Source organism: Petaurus breviceps, unplaced genomic scaffold (genome assembly GCF_028583685.1).
Source record: "Petaurus breviceps papuanus isolate PSGF00001 unplaced genomic scaffold, PetGlider_PUasm1.0 187, whole genome shotgun sequence".
In the NCBI taxonomy this organism is placed as follows: Eukaryota; Metazoa; Chordata; class Mammalia; order Diprotodontia; family Petauridae; genus Petaurus; species Petaurus breviceps.
Genome location: NW_027185799.1, coordinates 29,384,188 through 29,401,037, shown reverse-complemented (window position 1 = coordinate 29,401,037; position 16,850 = coordinate 29,384,188). Strand labels below are relative to the sequence as shown.

Here is a 16,850-nt window from a genome sequence, read left to right as displayed (position 1 = left end):
TCTTAAAAATCAAAGACAATGAAATCCATTTGAGAACCTCTTCTTAACAAAAGTCAATTGAAGGGACCAATGATGAGACATACTACTCACTGCTAGACAAGGAGGTAATGGGTTCAAGGTGCAAAATGAAACATACATTTTTGGACCTAGCTAATGTGGGAATTTATTTTGCTTGACTAGACATATTTGTTACAAAGGTTTTATTCTTCATTTTCCTCAGTTTGGGAGAGGATGGTGATGAGGAAACAAAGAGGAGTTAGGGATAAGATTGCCCAAAAAAGGAATTAAGTAGAAAGAAGCATCACTGAAACATACTTTAGAAATTCACAGAAAAGAAGGAAGGTCAGAAGGAAATGGAAAAATAAGACAGTTTTGAAAGACAGATGTTGAATTTATTATATAACTGAAAACGAAAAGCTATATGTAGAGATATGCAGTTTCACATGCAACCCTCTCTTTCTGTTCTACTATGTACATGGAAGTTCTTATTTTAGTTGGTACTTATAATGTTCAGAATTTAAAAGGGGGAAAATTTCATTATGGTACTACAGAAAATCCATTTTAGGATTAAATTATGAGAGACTATTTATAAGAAATAAATGCAGATTGTTAATGCATACACAATACAAAGGTTCTATCAATAAAGAATCTATCTTTCAGATGAGAAAAAATGAAAGTAAGGAAAGAAACAGGACAGTTACTTCATGCCCAATTCTCTTTCATCTTAAAGAACAAAAAAGCTTCCAGTGAAAGAGGCTGTGGGTAGTTAGGGATCTTCAAAGATAAAAAATTCAGTATGGTCAAGTATAGAGCAAACCAAACAAGCCTTAGATATCTCACAAAAGACCATGTATGACCTGGTAAATTACTTTAGTATAGAAGGAAAACTTGCTTCTCTAGGTTACTTCTTAATAACAGATGCCAAACTGAAGAATTCTGCTCTCAAAAAAAAACAACAGCCAGGTCACTAAAAGTATCTAAGTTCTATCAGTGAAGAGAAGCTTGTTGTCCACATGTATGAGATTAATATATGCTATCTCAATGCTGTCGTATGAGCTATAGAAATTTTTCAAATATTAATAATGATTAGAATTCCATAGTAACTACCAAGTAGTTAATTACCATGGAACTAAATTCCTAGCCCTTTGCTGGTAGCAGACAATGAGGGCCACGTGCCAGGTACAACATAGATGTAACCACTAATGAGGTGTTAGTCACAGAAAATGCAGGTCTGCCACAGGTAGGAAGTTCATACCAAGGTAAGGAGATATAGCTAACAGCCAAACCTGTAGGGTGGTCCACAGGATCCAAGACTGGAAATAGTGGCTGAGCCCCAAGCCCACAGTGTTTAAAGCAAGAAAAATCTTCTGGGTCCTCTGGAGATCCTATAGACAAGTAACAAGCAACAGGGCACATAGTAGGCACTCAACAAATACTCATTGGTTTCTGTGCAAGGGCACAGAATGCTCCCAGTAAATAGTTCCTTAGATTTTGTATCACATCCAACTCTGGGCTCCTAATCATCTTGCTTCATATTCCTTCTTTCCCCTACATTCTTAAAAATCAAAGACAATGAAATCCATTTGAGAACCTCTTCTTAAATACTGTTTGGTGTGTGAGTCTGCCTTTAGAATTAAATTTATTAAAAGACAGAACTTTCAAGACTAGATATAGTTAAATCATAACTTCTGGAGGAAGGAGACTATGATATATGCCAAAGTGTGATAGTATCCTTCCTGTTGACTGCAAGTCATTTGCTGAAAGAAGCAACACCATTAGCTATCACCTTTTCAATCTATGATGGCAATGTGGAGATACAGGTTGCAAGTTCTGAAGCAATACAAACCTGTGGGGGAAAAAACCAGGCTTCTAGCCTTTTTTCCCACCTGTAAGATATCTGACTCATAGGTTCAGGCACTATGGTCAGTTTAGTTGATCCTTAGCCCAAAAGTTAGTTTTCTCTTAACCATGGTCCTGCATGGCCTCATCTGTGAGATACCAGGCACTGCTTGGTTCCCTTGACTAATCGGATAAATTGGTTCTGCCAGGCTCTGAGCAAGAGCTGCTTCAGCAGAGAGGGATGATTTTATGTATCCTATCCTCAGGCTTCATTACGTAACTTCTGATAGAGATATAATCCAATTCCATACAGATGGTTCTGCTTCTACAAGGCAAAGGAGAACAAAAGTCAACTAATTCTAAAATTCCACCCAACATTTTTACTTTCTCCCTTATACCTGTCTTCCAAAGGAAGCAGTGATGGTTAGGTTAACATTGATGGGGTGTAGCAAATGGAACCACAACTGGGCAGTAAAATAGAGTGATCAAGAGGCCAACAGCAAGAAAACTGAGGGACTGGGAAGACTGTGGACAAAGCTGTGATACAGAAGATCTCAGAAGATCTGGCCTGGCATCATGGTAGAGGAAATTTCCACTAATCAAGATAAAACAGGATCTTAGAATAACATATACTCCTTTGGGAGTGAAGTATCAGGGTATCTTTTAAAATCTTGAACATGGAAGTAAAACAACACAGGGAAATGAGACATGAAAAATTCCCCCAAAATTGATTCCCCCAAGGACAAGCTTCTGTGAAATTGAGAGTTTGTAGCAATGTTGGTAGACACCTATAATCACTACTTATCAGGGAGGGTAAGGGTTCTAAGCTGCAGCTGGCTAAAGCAGATCAGGTATCCTCACTCAGTCTGGCATTAATATGGTGGGCCTCAGGAACAGGGAGTCACCAAGCTGCTTAAAGAGAGAAATGATTTGCTGCAGAAACAAAAGAGTCAAAATTTCCATGATGATCAATAGTAGGATTGGGCCCATAAGCAGATGCTATACTTCAAGAGTGGCCAAGATAAGGGGACCCAGGTGAGAGAGAGACAGAGAGATAGAGACAGAGAAACAAAGAGAGAGAGAGAAAGTGCTTTGGGCTAAGGTTAAGATGACTTCCACCTCAGAAGGGATTAAAATATCCAGTGGTGTTATACAGAATCTCTGATGAGTAGATTGAAAAAGGACTTTTATAGGAGATAGGAGTGCATAAAACCAAGATCAAGCACAAAAGCAAGGATCTGTAAAAAACTGTAAGGGAGACTTAAGTCCAAAATAGTCTAAAGACCTGTAAAAAATGCTAAAGGCCAAATGTTTTACCTGCACTGGGGACAAGAGCAACAAGGAAGGAATAGGTCTGTGATGGAGCAATCTTAGCAAATGGCAGAGAGAAAGTAGAATTACTCAACTCCAATTTTTCTTGTTTTATCTATCAAGAAGAATGATTGGGAGAGACAGAACAATAAAAGTCAAGAGAGAATTGAAATTTAAGATAAGTTAAGAGATAATAAAAGGGCACCACTTAGTTATTCTAAATAAATTCAAGTACCTAGCTTGGACAAATTATACCCCAGAGTAACTGCTGAACTACTCTCTGTTTTCTCTGAACATACAACTGGAAATGGGTAAATAATATCCAGACGATAAAATTATCTCAGTTTCTTGCAACTGTGGATGGGTTAGTTTGATATCCATATTCAGCAAAATTTTATGAGAGGATCAAATGGATGATTTTCAAACTTAAGGAAGTTAAAGTCACACTACAAGACAGCATGGGTCATGACAAACTAACCTGGTTCCTTTTTTGGACAGAACTATTAGAATTATTATAAGTTTTCAAAGATAATAATATGCATGGATATCAGCAGGTGATTTGACAAAGATGGTTGAAATTTTTAAAAATAGGTTCCGATACTACAATTAGATGCATCTGAGATTGGTTGAAAGACCTAACCCAAAAATGTCAGCTTTAAAAACAATCTCTAGTAATGTGTGAATAGCTATATCCCTAACCTGTCTCTGGAGCTTATTAATGAATTAAGAAATAAATAGGATAATGAAAAATTTGTATATTACACTGAGTTGAGGATAGGTAATATTTAGATAACAGAATTGGGATCCAAAAATATATGACAGGCTGGAACAATGAAGCAGACTTCTGAGGAAATTTCTTGAGGATGAATGTAAAAGCTTAAACAGTTTTAAAATAACTATAATAGCACAAGTACAGAATGCTGAAGATGTAGCTAGGCAGCAATTCGTGTAAAAAGAGACTAGTGGGCTTAAATGGACTTTAAGGTTAATGTGAATCAGTGTGACTACTGGCAAAAAAAAAAAAAGGAAATGGATTCCTGGGCTGAAATAACAAAAGTAGATAGTGTAAAAGAATAAGAGAGGTGACAATATCACAGTGCTCTATGCTGGTCAGACTAATTGTGTTCATTTCTGGGCACCATATTTTAAAAAATATGAAAAACTAGAGGCAGATGACTCAAAACCATGTTATTAAGGAACTTAAAAGAAGAAATTTAATGGAGACATAATCCTTCATATTTTTGAAAGCTATCAATCTAAACATTTTAGTACACAGTAAGTGAAAGCAATATTACAGAGAAAAGGAATGAATGTTATTCTGCTTGGCCCTAGAGGACACAACTAAGTCCAACAGGTAGAAGTACAGAGAGACATATCAGATACAAACCGGTAAGAACTTCCTAACAATTAGCGCCGTTAAAAATGCAATGGACTACCTCAGGAGGTAATAAATTCTCCATCACCCCAGGAATTTGGGCAGTGACTGGGTGACTACTTGACAGAAATCTTAAAGAGAAGATTCATCCATCAGACAAGGAGTTAGATTATATAGCTGTCTAAGGTCTCTTTAAGTATGATTCTATGAAGCAATATGAAGTTAGCTAATATGCACAAATTTAGTGTGAAATCCATAGAAAGATATTAATTGTAAGGAATTTGGGTACCAAATGAAACATATCAAGAGTGTTCTCTAGATTTGAAATTGAAAATCCAAAGCAAAGGTCCTATAAGGGCCTGACAAGACAGATTTAAAAAGATTAAGTTAAAGGACCCAAGGGGAGTGGAAGATAAAGATGAAAAAAAGCCTGACCTAGTACTGGTCAGAGAATATAGGACCCTTCAAAAGTAGTCATTCCTGGAACTAATCTCATCCTTAATAGGCATACCACACCAAAATGATTTAAAAACCTGCTAATATTTTATCAAGCTACTAGTCTTTACCAGTGTCAGCCCAAGGATAAGAGGGTGCAATTCAGGGTGAGGTAGGCAGGAATAGGAAACTCAATGCCAAAAGCATACTGATCTCTCTCTGTCTCCAAAGTGGTTTCTATTTTAGCAGGGACAACAGGATCAGTATAAATTGCATGGATAGTTTAAAGTTTGTTTAAGGCATAGTTTCCTTTTATTGAGCTTCAGCTTAAGAATGGTGAGATTAATTTGTCCAAAGTCCTCAAAGGTTACCAAGAGTTTTTGGCACTGTGCCCACACCCAGGAAGAGCTAATACAGTAAAAAAAAGGGATGGAGGCAAAGATTCCTAGGATCAGTACGCCTCTGCTTTGTAGAAACCTATCTGCTCAGGAAGGATATTTCTCTAGAATCTAGCATTCAGAGATACTGCTGATTTAAGTATGGGGTTCTCAAAATTCTCTCATCTCCTCTGACCAGCACCAGATCTATCCCCACTGAGAGGGTAGGGGAGAGAATAAGCCCAAAATAAAATATGGAAGTTAAATCAAGGAGCATCTCCTGATGCCTGAGGCCTTCTAGTCCTCCTGAGTATACACTGTGTCATCCTGAGACATGACTTTCACTGCTGTTGGTCTACCTAAGTGGCTTTTTGCTACCTCAGAAGGTCTGCTTATATAAGGTTTTGGTTGTTGGTTTTTTTTTAACCCTTCAGGTTTAATCTTGTTTCAGGTCTCATTTCCTTGCTCTAGATCAAGGCATCTACTTCCTCAATCTACTACTCAGCCCCAGGTTATCCTTTTATCTCTTTCAGGAGGCTCTAAACATAAATCACTGGGGAGGATCAGGAAGGGAGATCACATCTACTCCACTTCTACAGGAACCAGAGCAATAAGCCCCTCCTTCTGAGCTTTGAAAAAAGGAACTCTTCTTTGGAAGGGACCAGAAGATGGATGACAACAGTTCTCAATTAATGAGGGGAACATTGGTCTCATTTAATGAAGGAAATATATTGCTTAGGTCTGGCTCCTTGGAGCAGGCACTAGATATCATTCCTGCCCATTTAAGGGGCTTCCCCACCTCAGCAGTTAAGGAATTTGGTCTTCTCTTTTAAGGGCATCACAAGAATAAGCCCTACCCTGTGACTAATTCATCAAGGGCAGTTGGTCATGCTGAGTGTCTGACCATTCATACTTGAATCAGCCTCTCTCAACTCGGGAGGTTCCTAGAGTTTAGAGAGCTTCTTTGGCTTTTTTGTGACAACACCTGAGTTTTCAGGGTCGTGTGAATACTCAGAAGCTGTCTTGAGGAAAGAGCAAATGACCTGACCTGATAGGTTATCTGACTGTGCAGTTATTTAACTGCTCAAGCCTGTTGATTCAAAGCCTCTTTTCCCCTTCAGGCTATTGGACAAACACTCACAACACTCACCCTGAGCTCCTCGGATTAACCCGCACTTGTCACCCGTTTCCACAACAGACCCTGACCAGGCACAGGATTTGGTCGATGTCTGGCCCCATCTGACAGTTCTGCTCTGCTGTACCATGAACTCCCCCGCCCCAGACAGATGAAAAAGACCTCCCCATCCCTCTCCAGTCCCAATCCCCTGCTCCACGGGGATCTGCCCCCCCCCCCAACCGGCTCCCCACCCCCACTCCAGCCCCCTAGTCACCTACATTTCTCCCCATCAAAGCCCCGACCTTCTCCCAAGCTTCCCCCACACCACATGCTCCTCATATACCCCTTCTCTCTTGCCAACAACACCCTTGCCCTCTGTGCCCCCAAAGTCCGGCCATGAGCCCCTTCTTCCCTCACAACTCTCAAGGCCTCCACATCCCCCCTCAGACCCCCTGAAGCCCCCAGCTCCCCTGAAGCGTCGCCACACCTAGACAATCTGTCACCCATCAGAGCTCCTTTTGCCTCTCCTCTGCCCTCCCGCTGGCACCTGGAGCCCTTAAATCTCCATTGAGGAGACCCCCATGCCCTCATTTACCCAGCACCTCACCCAGCTCCAAAGGTCCGCTTTCACCTCGGCTCCCGGACCAACAGCGGGCAGATCGAACGCGCAAGCGTCGTTTTAACTCGCCCCGCCCCCGTCCCGCCCCGTGCCGCGCACGCACCGCCCACGGGCTCTCACAAAGCGAGCCTGAATACCTGGACTTGAGCATGCGCATTACTAGAACACTTCCCTTTGCTAGTGCGCTCTTGCGTGAAGAGAGCATGCGCGGCGCTGCGGAGTTAGGCACCCGGCGGTGGTGGGTGGTGGGTGGAGACGGAGTGGAAGTGTTAGGGAGTGGGGAAGGGAGCAAGGAGGGAGAGGCTAAGGAGACCCCCAGGTGGAAGGGGATGGGGAAAGTATATCCCTCTATCAGAAAGTTGTCCGTCACCTCGCCTCCAAAAGTTCCTGAAGATAATTGCCATGGGAATCTTTGACTCTCCAGCTAGGGGCTGTATAGTAAGGGAGCAAGCACTGGTCAGGGACCTGGAGAACCTAAGTCCGAGTATGCTACGTTTTAGCTGTGTGACTTTTAGCACGTCACTTCACCGTTTTCTGGTCTCCTGTTAGCTCAGAAAATGAGGGGAATTCTTCACCTTTTTTGAGTTATGGACCCCATTTGACAGTCTGAGAAGTCTATAGAGACTCCTCAGAATAATTTTTTAAATGCATAAAATACATAGGATTACAAAGGGAAACAATTATATTGGATTACAGTCATTAAATTTTTTTAAATGCCAATCTGTTCTGAAGGAACTTATGTTTTGATTTTGTAGTACCTAGCACAATGCCCGGGACACAACAGGTGTTTAATAAATGTTGAGTGATTAATAGAAGAAACAAAATTAGCATACTTATAGTACAAGGAAGAGTTGGGATAAGAGCAAAAAGAAAAGTGTAGGCAAAGTGCTATAGGAAATTTGAGGAGAGTCAGCTGGGGATTAGCAGTGTAAGGGAAGACTTCATGAAGGAGGTGTTGCCTGAGTTTGGTGTTAAAGGGGGAGAATGATTTCAACAGATGGAATGGTGAAAGGACTCCGTTCCAAGAATAGGAATACTATATATTATGTGAGCAAAGGAATGAGCCCAGAATGAGCAGGGCTACAGTAGGGGACATGAAATCTGTCTGGACCAGAGCATATGAAGGAAAAAATAGGAGAAAAGGCCAGAAAGGTATGTTGAAGCCAGGTTGAGGAGGACCAGGATCTGAGATTTGTACTTTATTTCATGGGCTATGGGGAGCCATTGATTTTATCACCCGGTCTGTTTCTCTGTTTCCATTATTCTTCTCTGACTTTTCCTTCTTAATCACCTTAAAGGAATTTGCTGAAAATAACCACTAACCAGTGTCCATAGGGAACATCGTGTTTGAAGTAGGCAGTGTCTGTGCTGACCACTTCTTCCAAGAAGAGAGTGTCTGTATGACCACAGTGCCCATAATGCTTATTGTATTTGTAGTGACCACAGTCTCTGAAGTGCCCACAGCAATTTACAGCATCTTCAGAAACCACAGTGACCTTGGACGTTTGAAGGAGTGTTAGGCTGCTTCATGGGGAGCCTCTTCTCATCGCAAAATGAATGATGTGAACAAAGAGATGTAAAAGAAGGAAGATACACATAGAGATATAAAGAGAGACACAGAAATAGATATAGAGATGCAAAAAGGGAGAATAGATTGGAGGGATGTGTTTGGGGACTTGTTTAAAAATTTTTGCTTCTTTTAATTATAGTTTCCTATTGGGGTGGGGCACATAGGTTGAAAGACATGGCTGGATGAGCTTTGCCCTATATCTGGAGATTATTTCACTCCCGTCACCAAATAGCAATTCTAGATGTGCCCAGACTTTGTCCTACTCAGCACTTTTTAAGCACTGAATGGTTATGGGAGGAGATGGGGGTCACTCCAAAGGTAAGGAGAGTACAACCAGAGGATACACGTGCTAGGATGTATACTGAGAAGGTTCAGAGAATCTCCATCATCATGGTGGAGGAAGCATGAATGAAGGGGTTTTGTGTCTAATGGAAGTTTTATAATTGAACATGTGAGTGAATTTTGGTTTGGTGAAGTATATCTTCTGTTAAAAACCCTACTTTCTATCACAAGGGAAGAGACAAGGGATAGAGAAATGTGTGTGTTGTTTTTGGTTTTGTTGTTAGCATTTGGGAAATGAATCTATCATCACCAAACTAGCATAGCTTCATCAAGAAAAAGTCATGCCAATCTAATTTCATTTCATTTCTTTCTTTTTTGACAAAGTTACTAAATTAGATACTAAAGGTAGTTTAGTATAATGGATAGAGATCAGGCCTCAAAGTCAGCAAGACATGGGTTTAAGTCCTGTCTGACTGGCTATGTGACCTTGGGCAAGACATTTAACCTCTAAATGCCCAATCAACTCTAAGATTACAAGTTGTTGATAGGCACCTGTTGGCTGTTCCTGGAACAGAACACTCTATCCTCCTGATACTGGGGATTTTCACTTGCTTTTCCCCATACCTGGGACGCTCTCTTCCTTTGGACTTCCCTGCTATTCTTCAAGCCTCAGCTTAAGTCTCACCTTCTGCAAAAAGCTTTTCTGGATCTTCCTTAATACAAGTGCCTTCCCTGTGTTGATTACCTCCAACTTATCCTGTGTATATCTCGTGTTTACAGAGTTGTTTGTACATTATCTCTCCCATTAGAGAAGTTATAAGTTTCCTGGGAGCAAGGATTGTCTTTTGCCATCTCTCAGTATTTGGCACATAATAGTGACTTAACAAGTGTTAGTTCACTGAGTAGAGGAAATTCCTTATTGAGATCTCCCTAATCTGACAAAATCATAGGTCCATTTTAAGATTAGAACTGTTAGAACTCCCTAGACACAATATATTTGGATTTCAGCAAGACAAAACAAAATTTCTCATGATAATCACATGAACAAGATAGACGTAGACTAAATGATAATATAGCTATATAGATAAACATCTGGTTGAATAACTTAGCTGAAAGAGTGGTGACTAATGGGTAGATCTCAACCTGGAAGTATGTCTCTAATTGAGTGCTGCTCTTTCCTTTAGCTTGTTTTAATAAACCTTTTTTTTAATTGACTTGGACAAAGGCCTAGATGACATGCTTGTCAAATTTGAGGATTACAGGAAGCTGGAAAGGTTACATAACACACACAGCAGAAATGGGATCCAAAGAGATCTTTATAGGTTGGAAAGATGGGCTGAATAGAATTAATATTAAATTCAATTGGGCTAAATGTAATCCCATTTGGGTTAAAAACAATCAACTGCACAAGTTTTAGGATGGGGCTAGACATCATAACTAGACAATTGTTCACTGGAAAAGGACCTGGAGGTTTTTAGTGGACTGCAAGTTTAGCAGAAAACAGTGATGAGGTAGCCACGAAAACTCATGTGATTTTAGGCTACACTGGTAAAAGCATAGTGGGTCCAAGAGGTTATAGTTCCATTAAATTCTTCTCATCAGACCACATCGAGAGTATTCTGGTCACTATTGGTGCCATATTTAAGGGATGTTAATTAGTTGGAGAGGAACCAGAATGATATTAGTAATTAGTACTTTAGCCTGAGTGACAGATTTAATGGGGAAGGGAGAACATGACAACTGGCTTCAAATACATTGTAACAATTTAGCAACCCAAGAGTAGAATCAGTGGCCTTGGGAGGTAGTGGATGAATGCTCAATGGAGTCTTTGAGCAAATGCAGGATGACCACTTGTTGGGTGTGTTGTGGAGGAAATTCTTGTTCAGAGATGAGTTGGGACTAGATGGACTTTGAAGTCTCTTTCTACTCTGAGATCTTCTGAAATATCTAAAGGGATTTATTTTGCTTGGACTCAGAAGAGAGAATTGGGTTTGGGGATTCATAAGACTAAGGTTCAAATCTCAACAGCTTGGTGCAGTGGAAGGAGCACTGAAATCCTGGCTCCATCTCATTGAACTTCAATTTTCTGAACCTTAGTTTTCTTATCTGTAAAAAGAGAGGTTTTGACTAAGTTACTTCTGTTTCTTCCTAATTTTAAATCTACTAAGCCAGGAGAGAATAACAATGTTGCTTTACATAAATTGATTCATTTACTCTTCACACAATAAGGCTATCAGGCAAGTGCTATTGTTATCCCTATTTTACAGATGAAGAAACTGAGCTAGATTTCCATCGACTTTCCCAGGGTTATACAGGTCTTTAGGGTTCTGAAGCAGGATTCTAGCTCATGTCTTCCTGACTCCAATGCTTGTGCCCTATGCACTGTACTCCCTAGCCACGAAAGATCAGTGTGTCAGTTAAAGAGGTAGATCTGCTGGGGGTGGGGAGAGAGTCATAAACTTCCTAGCAACTAGAGCTGCCCCCGTATGGACAAGTAGTTCTTCAAGTTGAATAGTCACTTGCCAGGGATGCTATAGAAGTTACAGGTTGGGATGGGTGACCCCCTGAGGTTCCTCGGGGTTATAAGACTCTATAAAGGAGAGCAACAGAGGTAGAATCGGGAGGGGATGGCGGCGATACAGATGACACCAGACACAACGACATGGCGATGGATACATCGATACAGGGATCAGTACAGCAATGGATACAGCAATACAGCTATACATAAAGTGATACAGCTAGTGATACAATGATACAGAGCTAAGTACAATGACTCAAGGACAGATACAATAAGGACCACACAGCGCGACCAAGACCGCCGGCGGTCGAGGTATTTACAGTATTTACAAGCAGGGTTTCCGGGCAAGGGCTCCCTCTCTCCAAGGTCCTGGCCCACTCTCTCAGGGCCCGGTGTCCTCATGGCCTCTCCCGCCCCGTTCTCCTATTCCGTGACCACAGGGTGCCCTCACACACGCGCCTGCTCACTTACACACGTTCCCAAGAGGCGCCCCTCCCCACTCCATGTCCCTGCTTTGATGCCCTCCCTTCCTTCCCTGTCACGCGGCCCCTCCACAGCGTCCCTGCCGCTCCCGCCGCTGTAATTTCCGGAGCCTCCGAGCCCAAGCATCCCTCCAGGGGATAACTAGACTGCCCCGCCCGGCGGTAAGTCCCGCCCGCTCCCCGACCCCGGTTCCCGGTCCTGTCCCGCCCAGGATCAAGTAACTGTGCCCCGGGTGCACGCGTGGACAGCGACACGCTAGGTCCCGCGCGGGAACCCACAGGACGCTCTCCCCGCGCCTCGCACGTTCTTCACGGCTCTTGTACACGGACACCACGGCCACAGAGAAGCGCGTCCACGAACCGACGGCCTCGGCGGCGCCCACTGCCACCTGCACCGCTGGGGTGGGGGAGAGAAGGAGGGGTCACATCACGTGGGAGAGGGGTCTGGAGAAGAACCGGGACGGGGATGGGCGGGGCCAGGGTAGGGAGGGGCAAAGTCATAAACGAGGGCGGAGCTAGTGATGACTGGGGCGGGGCCTGTGGATGGGGCTGGGCAAAGCTAGGGTTGGGGGACCCGTCAGGGGAAGGGAACAGGACGGAGATGTGGGGGTGGGGGAAGAAATAGGAGGACTGGGGCGGATTTTTAAAATGGGAAGGAACAAGACTGGGGTTGGATTCGTAGGGGAGAGAGAGGAGTCAGGGAGGAAAGGGGATCAGAAAGGAAAGGAAGGGAATGTGTGCTTGGGAGTGGGGCCAATTTTGAGGGTGGGTCGGGAATGGGCAGGACCAGGAATTGGGGGTGGAGTCTGGGTTTTAAGGGTCCAGAGAGTGGAATGGGCGGAGCTGAGGAAGGGCTTAGTGTTGGGGACCTGTCAGTGCCAGGAATAGTAGAGTCGATTCATGTGTGAGTGTGAGGGGAATCCGGTGTTGGAAGGGTTTGGTACCATAGTCTTTTCCACAGTATTTCTTCAGGTTGATCCTGTAGCTCCCCCTGGCTGGTTTGCAATGAGAGTCACAATCTGGGGGCCAGGAAGCTAGACTTTAGAGCCCAAAGTCTCATAGCTCTTCCCTGCTCCTCTTCACCTCCTTCTTTGAACCTCCACCTCTTTCAAATCTCCGCCTCCCTCAGATCCCCTCTAAACCCTTTCTCTGTCACTCACCCTCAGGGGCCACCGTGCTGGTCACTCCTGTGGGTACAATAGCTGGAATTTCTATGGGAAGGAGGAAAGAAGCTGAGTTTGAGCAGATTCCCAGAACCTCCTGAAGAAGACTTGGGGACAGGAGGGTTCTTAGGGATTCTGTAGGCTCTGGGGTCACTCACTAACTCAAGGGGCCCAAGGGATCTCTGAAAACTTGGGGAGAGATTGGGGAGACTGGGAACCTGTGCCACTCACTAACACAGGTGACCTCTGGAGTCTTTGGAACAAATCTTTGGGACAAAATAGGGGGGCCTAGGTCACCACCTGGGGCCTGGAAACATAGGTGACTGGGCCACTCACTGATACAGGAAGCAAAGGAATTTGAGGGGAGCTCTAGGGATCTGGGTCCTTGAAATTACTCAGTGGCAGAAAGGTATGTGGATGATTACTCACTGACACATGGTGCTACAGGTGAGCGACTCTGTTGGAAGCCAGCAGCACAGCGATTGCAGGTAAGGCCTGTCACTCCATCCTTGCATGGGCACTGACCGGTTGTCTGATTGCAGGTTTTGCCAGCAGCTCCAACAGGGTGACAGTCACAGGCTGGAGATAGGGGAGTTAGGGATGGTCTCACCCTTGCAGGCAGAAGCCCCTGGGGGTCCCAGGGTCAGGATTAGGGGGGGCAGGGCTGGAGGTTAGAGCCAAAGGTTAGTTAATGTTGGAGGTCAAGGGTAGGAGTCTGGGGTCAGTACTGGGTTTCAGGAATTGGAGTCTTAGAGTGGAGGGATATGGGTCATAGCTTAGTCAGGAACTAGGGTGAGGTCTTACCCTTGCAGGCACGTCGGTGGCTCAGAACCCGGGTTTGGTCACGGTAGAAACCCTCACGACAGTAGTGGCAGTGTCTCCCTGCTGTATTATGCCGGCAGTTGAGACAAACACCTCCACTACGCCTCCCCGACAATCGGTACAACTCCATGTTGAAGCGGCAGCGACGAGCATGACCATTACAGGAACAGGCTGGAAGGATTGGGGGGCATGGAAAAGAGGGGAGACTCAGACTGAGGAACAGGGAATTAGACTAGGATGGGGACAAAAGGCTGGGCAGAAGGAGCAGGCTAGGAGGTTGGGGGTGCAACTATGATAGGCAATGGGGACTCATTTTACTGTTCACCTCCATAAAACTTTTTCTGGGAAGGCTGAAGGGAAAGGTCAAGGTTAGGAGGTCACAGGGCCCAGCACCAGGGTTTGTTAAATGAGTCAATAAAAGAAAGAATGGGTCAGGAAGTCATGCAGTCAGGAACTTGTGGGACCCAGACCAAACACAGAATGCTTTTAAGGGTCCCCCTCCCGGGGGTGGAACTGGGGCTGGATATGCATGGCATGGCATGTTTGCCTCACCCAGACAGGCGTGTGCCTCATGGGCTGTGGCCCGTTGCCAGGGCCGGTCGCAGTAGAAAGGCTTGCAGCGCTCACAATCCAGGCCCTCAGTGCCATGCCTACAGTCACACACCAGGCGGCCCTGGGTGTCCACCACACATCGAGATGCATGTCCATTGCATTTGCAGCGCCCACCCACCTGGAGTTCACCCACAGAGTAAACATATGGTGCCACAACCCCACCCTCTGTAGCCCTTGGCCCCACTGGCCGGGTAAGCACCACACGGATGTCTGTGGCTGTGACCCAGTCCTGTAGTACAGGACTGGAATCCAAGTCCTGGCCAGGTGGGAGGCCATCCTGCATGCTGAAGGCTAGGAGGGGACCAGTCCTTGGTGGAGGCTCAGAACAAAGTGCTTCAGGGCCTCGAGGGACTATGGAGCCCAAAGAGGCCTGGGCAGGGGCCTGTCCCATAGCCCGGCTTGGCCTACCGTATACTCGGTTACACTGTGAGGAGAAGAAGCGCAGTGGTGACCAGTTGCGGCCATGGTCCTGGGACTTGAAGACAGCAGCAGAATCAGGCCTTGCTGAGCAGAAGTGTAGACTCACGTAGACTACCTCAAAGGCCTTGCCCAGTGGCAGTGTCAATGTGACATTTAATGGTGTCCGAGTCAGTGTTTCTGAGCGCCAGCAGGTACGGTCAGCAGCTGCACTTGCATCTGTCAGGAAGGCTGCAGGGTGGGTCTGCCGGGGGTCTGTGCTGGAAACCTGCACCTCACGCCCCAGGGCTGCATTGACAAATTCTGGTATACAGCGCTGTGGGGCTCCTGCCTCATCATAGCAGGGGTCTGTTGGGACCTGTGGGCTAGCACTCAGCACTGGAGCCAGCATCCAGGCAGCCAGCAGGAGCCACAGCATTTGGCCCAGCATGGCCCAGGTCCCTAAGGGGATCTGGCTGAGTGGCAGGATGTGGTCAGGGCTAGGAGGTAGGTTAAAGGGCTAGGAGGTAGGTTAGAGGGGGAAGTCAGAAAAGAAAGGGTCCCTATATCAGTTATGTCCTCCTAGGTTGTGTAGCAAGTGGAAACTGGATGGGAGCTTCATATTGACAAGACAGTGGGGGGGGGGGGGTGAGGGAAACAAGGACAGAGACACAGAAATACAGACAGAGAAACACACACACAAATATAGACACAGCAAGCTAAAGGCAAGGGGAGAGAAATGCAGCAAGACAAGAGAGATATGGAAGGAGAGACACTAACACAGAGACAAAACCAAGGAGAGATAATGGAGAGATAACAGAGACAAACGGAGACACAAGACAGAAACCCAGGGTTAAAGACAGACACAGCAAGACAGACCCAGGGAGAGAGAAAGAGAAGCACAGAGACAGACACAGCAAGGCAGAAACCGGAAAACGGAGACACTGCAAGACAGAGACACTAAGGGACAAACAGAGACCAGGAGACAGACCCAGACGTAGGCGGGAGCGGGAGAAAGGTGTGTATGGGGGGAGGGGGGGGGTTGAATGGGGGGGGCCGGAGACGATTGGGGGGACACGCCCTGGTCAAAGCAAAAGAAAAGTTTTTTCTTCACCTAGCCTCGGCCTGAGAGCAGGGGAAGAGATGACAAGAGCCCCCCCACCCACGCCCACCCCACCCCCTCGTACCAGCTGCTGCTGCCGCCGCAAGTCGGACTCACCAGAGGCAGGTTGGAGGGGCGGGGGCCAAAACGGATCTCCCTTGAGCCCCCGAGGGCGGGTCTGGGGCTCGCACCCTTCTTCCTCCCTCCCTCCGCCTGGTCCCTCGGCAGTCTCCTCCGAGCCTCCCCAGCCCAGCCCAGCCCAGTCCAGCCCAGCTGCTTCAAGAGCTGGGAGAGGGCGGGGAGGGAAAGCGGGCAGCTGGGGGAGGGGGGAGCTGAGACGGCGCGGGGAGGGGGGGGGAAGTAGGGGGTTAGGGAAGAGGGGGGAGTCTCGGAGGTGGGGGAGGGGGCGGGGAGCTGAGCCCTTGCTAAAGGAGGGGCGAGGAAGGGGGACCAGGGAGCTGAGGGAGGGGGGTAGGGAGAAGGGGGAGAAGGAGGAGGGGCGGCCGCAGTCTCCCCGCGGAAATCAGAAGCAGATTTCAGTACTCCAGGGAGGGGGCTGTGCGCGCCGCCCTTAACCCTCGCCCCGCCCCTCCCAGTCCCCCTCCTCTTCTCCATCCCAGACTTCAGCCCCTCTGCGTAGGGGGGAGGCCACCGGGCAACTCTGTCTCTGGTGCTGGGTAGCGGGGGTGGGGATGAGGGGGTTGGAGAGAGCGCGAAAGGGGGAGCATCCTCTGGGAGATGGGGGAAGAAGGCTGGCTGAAAGGTCGGCTTGACAGGAAGAAGTCGGGAGTGAGGTGGTGGTCAGGTGTACGGAAGATGGGCTGGAGGGG

General features: G+C 46.1%; 2 protein-coding genes and 1 pseudogene across 9 annotated transcripts in view; 1 reads left to right on the top strand and 2 right to left on the bottom strand.

The window, feature by feature from the left end:
- Positions 1–7,168, bottom strand: part of TBC1D24 (TBC1 domain family member 24) — a 48,723-nt gene extending 41,555 nt beyond the window's left edge. For 3 of the 8 annotated variants that reach the window (XM_069090810.1, XM_069090811.1, XM_069090812.1), the window contains exons 1-2: positions 7,062–7,168; positions 1,287–1,385 (exon numbers count right to left, since the gene is read on the bottom strand). The gene's annotated coding sequence lies outside the window, so the exon portion shown is untranslated. Of the gene's footprint in view, positions 1–1,286; positions 1,386–7,049 lie in introns of all 8 variants that reach the window. The other 5 variants (XM_069090809.1, XM_069090816.1, XM_069090813.1 and 2 more) reach the window with 4 other exon arrangements.
- A 3,055-nt stretch (positions 7,169–10,223) lies between these two features.
- On the bottom strand, positions 10,224–15,954 carry NTN3 (netrin 3). The gene is made up of 6 exons (XM_069090800.1): positions 14,463–15,954; positions 13,893–14,081; positions 13,518–13,667; positions 13,086–13,136; positions 12,870–12,944; positions 10,224–12,322 (listed from the first exon to the last, which is right to left on the bottom strand). The coding sequence occupies exons 1-6, from the start codon at positions 15,367–15,369 to the stop codon at positions 11,982–11,984; spliced, it is 1,713 nt and encodes a 570-aa protein (XP_068946901.1). The 5' UTR covers positions 15,370–15,954; the 3' UTR covers positions 10,224–11,981.
- A 19-nt stretch (positions 15,955–15,973) lies between these two features.
- LOC138163255 (eukaryotic translation initiation factor 3 subunit K-like) overlaps positions 15,974–16,850 on the top strand; it is a 21,337-nt pseudogene continuing 20,460 nt past the window's right edge.

Coding starts and splice junctions, on each gene's coding strand:
- NTN3 (XM_069090800.1), bottom strand. CDS start 15,369: ATGCTGGGCCAAATGCTGTGGCTCCTGCTGGCTGCCTGGATGCTGGCT. Junction 13,668..13,892: donor CCACCGACGTGCCTGCAAGG/GTAAGACCTCAC, acceptor CCCTATCTCCAG/CCTGTGACTGTCACCCTGTT. Junction 12,323..12,869: donor ATACTGTGGAAAAGACTATG/GTACCAAACCCT, acceptor CCCCCACCCCAG/CGGTGCAGGTGGCAGTGGGC.